The sequence below is a fragment of the Bidens hawaiensis genome, unplaced genomic scaffold (assembly GCF_021521415.1).
Source record: "Bidens hawaiensis isolate Kalapana, Puna unplaced genomic scaffold, B.hawaiensis_p1.1 tig00020328_1, whole genome shotgun sequence".
Lineage (NCBI taxonomy): Eukaryota > Viridiplantae > Streptophyta > Magnoliopsida > Asterales > Asteraceae > Bidens > Bidens hawaiensis.
In genome coordinates this window covers 306541-314443 of record NW_027493091.1, presented here as the reverse complement: position 1 = coordinate 314443, position 7903 = coordinate 306541, and the positions used below count along the sequence as shown (strand labels likewise).

At 33.8% G+C, this 7903-nt stretch overlaps 1 protein-coding gene across 1 annotated transcript; it reads right to left on the bottom strand.

Annotated features, from left to right (window-relative positions):
• Positions 1–216: 216 nt before the first annotated feature.
• On the bottom strand, positions 217–2515 carry LOC143560383 (putative receptor-like protein kinase At1g80870). The gene has a single exon (XM_077048694.1). It carries the CDS (start codon positions 2497–2499, stop codon positions 610–612), a length of 1890 nt encoding a protein of 629 aa, XP_076904809.1. The 5' UTR covers positions 2500–2515; the 3' UTR covers positions 217–609.
• Positions 2516–7903: the final 5388 nt, after the last annotated feature.

Below are 7903 nucleotides of genomic sequence, written 5' to 3'. Positions count from 1 at the left end.
CTAATAACAATGCTTCAACTTTTGAAACCAGTCAGATAGATTTGATTAATAATGCCACAAGTTTTATCAATTATCAATTGATCGGTATCTTAAAAATGAACAAAAATCCATATAATCCATGAATCGAATATAATGATTAACCCAAAACTCTTAACTCTACAACAATAACACAAATAATAACAAAGCAACACCGTAATCAATACCCCGTCTTCTTCTATATCGAACCATGAATCTTTTGTTATCTATCTGAATCCTGAGAATCCGTTACCAATGAACACATGATACATTAACGAATGAACTTCAAAGGTTACATGCAGAAAACCAGTGAAAACACTGAGATTAACTCAAGGGTGGGCTTAGCACTGCGCCACTTTATCTTACAAAGCACTAGCGTGGAGTCCATTAGAGGTGTTCACGAACCGATTCTAGGTCAAACCATGAACCAAACTGTTAGCATAGGTTTTTTATCACCAAAAACCAAAATTGAACCATTACTAACAGTTTGATTCCGGTTTTGGCTTCAATAATAAATTGAATTTAAAATAAGAACCAATGACTAAACTATACCTATAACGGTTTTAAACCGAGTCGTGATATCCCTAAAACCCATTATTCAGCATTACTTTTGTTCTTCCGCCTGGATCTTGATCTTCCAGCCAACTTCGAAGGCGGCGATGGAGAAAACTCAAACGGAACCACCGGAAGTTTCATTTCCCCTTTCAAAATCTTGACAATATCCCCAATATCCGGCCGCAAATCTGGCATCTTTTGTAAACAAGCAAGAGCCAAATTCACACACAAAATCGCTTGCGTTTTATTATAATCATCTTTCAATCTCTCATCCACGAGCTCCAACAAATCGCCACCCTGCGCTAGTTGCCGGCACCAACTTATTAAATTCGCCTTTTCAAGCTTCATCGGTGAAGCAAGAACATGCAATGGCCTACGGCCCGAAACAATCACCAGAATCAACACTCCAAAACTATAAATATCTGTCTTTTCGATTAAGTACTCACACCCACCGTATTCTGGTGCCACATAGCACAGCGTCCCTCTCATGCTCGTCGTGCTGCTTAACTCTCGACTAAAAACATCGCCGCTATACATTTCGGTATTATTCTTTGAATTCTTCCGGAAACTGAACTCCGAATTGGGATCGTGCTTGTTCGGTTTCAGCTTTCGTTTAAAGACTTTGAGTTTGAATCTGCGTTTAACCTTCTTTTCGGCTTTCTTTTTCGTGAGCTCGTCAAGGTGCTCTTCCTTCCACCATTCTTGCATTTTCCTTTGAGGTTTCCACCCTCTCGGTTCTTCAGTTTCCAGCGGTTTATTCTCATTCGAATTACTCACTTTCTGTGTGTGACAGTTATCGAATTCTGGTTTCTCAGAGTTCTTGTCGTCGTCCCATTCCGGATTTGCATTCGCAGACGGACAGATCTGACTTCCGATCCATTCCCGAACATAATCTTTGCTCGAAAGCTCACCGCTACCGTCCTGTTTCCACCACCAATCTTTCCCCCATTGTTTCTTACCAGCATTCAACTCTCTGATTCGATTATCATTATTTTTATCACTATCATCGAAATTGTTACCCGAATCATCGTCGAAATTCGTGAATTTACTCTCCTTTCCTTTTTCCATCCCTTTCAAATGATTACACACAAGTTTACTATTAATCGGCGTAGAAGACGAAGACGCTTGCAGCGCAAGAGCGAAATCGACCTCGGTACCACTCTCGAATGGAGTCCCAATCGCCGTAGACTCTCCATTACCAGCTAAAGTCCCAGACAGATCCTGACTGAACAAATCACCGCTATACTCCTGCTCCTTCAACCTCGACAATCCGAAATCCGAAATCTTCGCACGAAACTCCGAATCAAGTAAAACATTACTCGGCTTCACATCACCGTGAATCACCGGCGGATCACACTCACGGTGAAGAAAATCCAACGCTCTAGAAACATCTAGAATAATATCAAATCTCCTCTCCCAATTCAACATCCTATCGGAAAACAACGACTCCTGTAGACTCCGATTCGGCATGTACTCGTAAACCACCACTCGCTTCCTCTTATCAACGCAATAACCTAACAACGACACCACAAACTGAGACTCCAATCCGCCGAGAATCCGTAGCTCGTTTTGGAACTCGCGGTCCGCGTCTAGAGAGTCGGAGTCAAGCAGCTTGACAGCTACGAGTTTGCCAGTGCGGAGGATACCGCGGTAGACAGTTCCAGAACCACCCTTCCCGATGTAGTTATCGTTAGAGAAGTTGTTGGTGGCGGAGACGAGCTCCTTGTAGGTGTAACGACGTAGTTTTAGGAACACGGGGCATGAGTTTGTACGCGCACGGTGGATTAAGGAGTACCAGACGTAGTATATCAAGTAGAGGATTCCGAATAATATTAATACGGAAGAGAAAACGGTGATAATAAGAAAGACGAAGGTGGCTTTGTGCTTGGTTGATTGTTGGTGAGTGAATGGAGGTTGTCTGGAAGGCATTGTGTTTGTGGATGATATTATGGATTTGCCAGATACATATATAAAAAAGGTGGATCTAGGGCTTTGTAAGCTTTACAGTTGGAATTGTAATTGTAATGATGAGGTTGATTGAACATGGCAAATGTGGAGTTGATAATTAATGGATGGGAATCTAAAATCTGGATGAAGAATTAGAAACGGATGGTGAAGAAGGGCCCATGGGGCAGTATGGCTTTTGACTAAAGGGAAAGAATTTGCAGGTAAAGAGAATGACTTTTTAGGGAGGAGAGATAATGAAGAAAGAAAGAAAGAAAGAAACAAGGAAATTGGAGGGAACACGGTGAGTGGGTTTGCAGGACCAGTATTGTTATTGTTTATATTATTATTTTTATAGTTTTTGAAGTTGTGTTTAAATAAAAACAAGATTTGATTTGCTAATCATAACCGGAATTATGGTTTGGTCATCATTAGTTGTTTTTTAAGGAAATATATTGTAATATTTGATGGAGAATAATGTAACATTCTTAGAGGATTCTCATCCCACTCTCCTATCCCTAAACTAAAAGTTACATTAAAACTTATTATATTTTCTCTCTCTATTTTAATTAAATAATATTTTTTATATCTTTTATAATTACCTTTTCTCTTTTCTTTACTCACAACTACTTTCAAAATATATTAAAAAATTATAGGGGATGAACAGTAACGTTTCAAATATACAGAAAAATCACTATTTTTTCTGAAATATAAAAACTCTTCACTCATAACATCTTGAATCACTCTTTAAATTATAAAAACACCACTCACATAAAATGAGGGGTTGGATGAGAATGCTCTTACAAAATTAGAATAAATTGAAATATGCAAATTTCTACTTAGTCTCTTTGTGTCTTTGTTTACGAACAGAGACATAATAGGACGAGTATTTCTAATCTTAGTTTTATATTCGATTGTAAAAGTAAAATTGAGATAGTTTAGATAGAAACATCTAATTCATTAAGACTTCAACTTGTTTGGTTTCCGACAGAAAAACATCTAAATAATTAAAATTAGGTCCGAATCAATCAGACTTATGTTGTTGCAAAATGGGATAATGACTTACTCAAATCTGACTCATTTATATTTGAATGAAACAATCAGCCCCTAACTAAGAATAAAATTGAATTAAAATGGACAGTTAATAGGATTTTATACAGTGGACTTTTATATTTACAAATTGATTTACCACAACCAATACAAAAACACATATGTAAGCAAATGCATCTATCGCATACAAAGTATAGTAAGGATAAAATCCAGGTATTGATCTATGAGCACGATTGAAATTCCTGATACTATTTCTATCACTATTTAGTTTAACGAGCAAATTGAGAGTACAATAACTGAAATCAACTAGAATAACATAATTAGCTAAAATTAACTATACAGTTTATGAATTAGCTGTTAAAATCAGCGAGAGTACTTAAATGGAGTGCAAGACAGGCTATAACCTTGTTCAAGGCCGGTACCAAGGGTGACTCGTGGGGCAGCGAAAACAATTTAGGGCATTAGGCCCACACTTAATTAAGACCCTCAGGTCCAAAATATATATTATATATAGATATATTACAAGGGTAAAGCTAAAATACAAAGGACAACAAAAATGAGAAAGGTGAGAAGAAATCTAAGCCATTAATCTTATATTTGAATTGTGGAGATTAATTTAACAAAATAAATTGATGAAAAGGGCATAAAGGTAATAACCCATTTTTGTTGACTTTCTCTTTCCACATGCAAGGCACATGTCAATTCCCCCATCATTTAAAAACGTCCATAACTATTTCATGCAACATTATTTTTAAAAAAAATCACCATGATAACAAACGTTTTTTTTGTTTTTAATATGAGTACCATATCATTATATAAAAATAAAAAAAATTAGCGGGTTTTTTATATTGTGTTGTTGATTGTTCATTATAATTTTTAATTGGGTTTTTCTATGCATTGTGTTATAGATTTTAGTCATTATGTTATCAATTGATACTCATATTAAAAATAGCAATTAAAACAAAGATTATATCATTGTGACTTTTTGTTTGTCATTGTGTCTTTATGCTCATTATTTGTCTTACTACTTATCATTGTGTTTTAGTCATTGTGTATTATGTTCATGTCATTGTGTAATATGTAGTGTCCATTGTGTTTTACGTTTCAGGTCATTGTGTTATATGTATTCACCATTGTGTTTTACGTTTTTGGTCATTGTGTTACATGTATTCATCATTGTGTATTACGTTTCATGTAATATGTATTCATCATTGTGTTTTATGTATTAGATAATTTGTTGTTATTTTATCATTATATTTACGTATTATTATTACACAACAATATTATTAGCATTTAAAAAAAAACAATGATGATTTGAAAGACACAATGATGAAAATAACACAATAACAAACAGAAAGACACAACGATGAAAAGACACAATGACGAAAATACACAATGTTACAATGACGTAATTTTTTTAAAAATTTTTATATAACAAAGTGATACTCATATTAAAGATAAAAAAACGCTTGTTATTATGGTGAAATTTTTTATAAAAAATAATGTTGCATGAAAAAGTTATGGACGTTTTAAAATAATTGGGGAATTGACATGTGACTTGCATGTGGAGAGAGAAAATATGTACTATTCCTTCCGTGCCATTTTAAATGTCCATCTTTCCATTTTTGGTTGTCCCAATTTAAATGTCCTCTATACATACAAATTCAATTTCCAGTTTTGTTCTTACTATTACATACTCACTAAGTTATTGTCATTTTAAAGCTCATTATTGTAATTAACTTGGAGGACGTTATTATCATTTTAAAGCTCATAAAATAAAATGGAGTAAAGTGTCATTTTCGTCCTTGTGGTTTGGCAAATAATGCGAATTTAGTTCAAAAAGTTTATTTTTTTGCATATGGACTCTCCACGTTTTCCAATTATTGCCAATTACATCCAAATCACTAACTCTGTTAAATTGAATCGTTAACTCAGGGGTAGACATGTCTTTTCACTCTTTCTTTATTACATGAGTACAATGCCAAAATCGTCCCTGAAGTTTGGTCATATTTGCTAATTTCGTCAAAAAATATTTTTTTTCGCAATTATACCCTCGATGTTTCCCAACTGTTGCCAATTTCGTCTAATTTGTTAACTCGGTCTAAATTTAACGTTAACTCAGGGGTGTTACTGTCCTTTAACATATTTGTTTACATTGTTATTATTATTACGCTGAGTTAAACCCCTTATATGACTACAAATAAAGAAGAATAAACAAACGGATAATATATTAGATTTAAACATAGGAATCGTAAAATGTTATATATGTCATCAAACAAACACATAATAACAATAATGTAAACAAACATGTAAAAGGACAATAACACCTATAAGTTAATGTTGAATTTAGACCGAGTTAACAATTTGGAAGAAATTGGCAACGGTTGGGAAAAATCGAGGGTCTACTTGCGAAAAAAATATTTTTGGACGGAATTCGCAAATATGACCAAACCTCAGGGACGATTTTGGCACTTTACTCATATAATAACGAAATAGTGAAAACACATGTCTACTCCTGACTTAACGATTAAATTTAACGAAGTTAGTGATTTGGATGTAATTGGCAATAATTGAGAAACGTGGAGGGTCCATATGCAAAAAATAAACTTTTTGGACTAAATTCGTATTATTTGTCAAACCACAAGGACGAAAATGACACTTTACTCAATAAAATGATAAGATATTTCTTAATTTGTGTGTTTTGGGTCCTATGACATATAATTTGGTACGGAGGGAGTATTACTTTTATACCCTTTTACCCTTGGTCCCCACTTGACACATGTCAATCAACTATGGCTTCTCACACTTCTCATTTTTGTTGGCCTTTATAGAATAACTCAACCCATATTATAATGCGTAAAGTAAACTTAGAGTAATGTATTGGTGTTAGAGTAAGTATATGTAATGAGTTAAAAGTTTTAATAAGCAATTTTTTTTCCCTTAACAATTGTCATGAAAAGGCCCTAAATTCTTGTTTCGATTTAGGCCTCCACTTTCGTTGAGCCGGCCCTGAGCTATACTCATGTGACAAGATAAGCTAGATGTTATAAACACACGCTAACCACCTTAGATCACAAAGCAAGAAAATTAATAGAAAACTAAGTGTTAAACAAGTGGACTTAACTGTTAAGAAACTCAAACCACAAACACTAAAAAAAAAAAGAATAACTAATGAACTAAAATGGTTATTCAAACCAAATCAAGGGAACGAAAATCGTAATTCACTTCAAATTCTATGGATTTTGTTATTTGTTGATTACCAAAGGCAAGTAATTATTTACTTATTAACATGTAAGATATGATTTTTGAAAACAAACTGCACATCGAAAAGAACTAGTGAGTTTTTAGTGTGTTTATTAATAAAACCTAAATTTTATTTAAAACAGTTAAATCACACATCTAATAACTTAAATATAAATCTATACAATTGTTTATGGGAAAATCCCCAAAATAGTCCATCTACAAAATGAGATTCCAACTTTATCTCATAAACTTAAGATTTCCAAAAATGACACTCTCTAACTCATATTTGACCATGTATTAGGAAATCTAACGAGTCTTTGACAGCATGTTAGCATAACACGTCTTTAAAGACGCGTTGGATTTCCTAACACATGGTTAAAGACGCTAACACGTCGTCAAAAACGCGTTAGATTTCCTAAGACATGGTTAAAGATGAGTTAGGCCTCCAAACACGTAGTCAAAGGTATGTTAGCATCAAATGCGTAGTCGAAGATATGTTAGCTTTTTTGTTTGTTTTTTTAATATTATATTTTTACAACTAGTTTAACTTATATTTGTTTTTCTTTTATAACTTTTAATAAATAAAAGTTTTATATTATTTCGAATAAACTAACGAGACATGCTTACTTTTACCTACTGACCGACATAAACTAACTCAAACTCGAGCCGTGTCAAATCAATGTCGAAATATTCAATAAAATTTGACCCCGCTCGGTTTTAAATAAAATTTATGTCGGTCCGTAGATAAAAGTAAACATTTCTCGTCGGTATATTCGAAATAATATAAAATTTTATATATTAAAAGTTATAAAAGAAAAACAAATAAGTAAAACTAGTTATAAAAATATAATATTAAAAAAACAAACAAAAAAACTAATATATCTTCGACTACGCATTTGATGCTAACATATCTTTAACTACGCGTTTGGAGGCCTAACTCATCTTTAACCATGTGTTAGGAAATCTAACGCGTCTTCGACGACGTGTTAGCGTCTTTAACCATGTGTTAGGAAATCCAACGCATCTTTGACGACGTGTTATGCTAACATGTCGTCAAAGACGCGTTAGATTTCCTAATACATGGTCAAAGATGAGT

Coding starts and splice junctions, on each gene's coding strand:
- LOC143560383 (XM_077048694.1), bottom strand. CDS start 2,499: ATGCCTTCCAGACAACCTCCATTCACTCACCAACAATCAACCAAGCAC.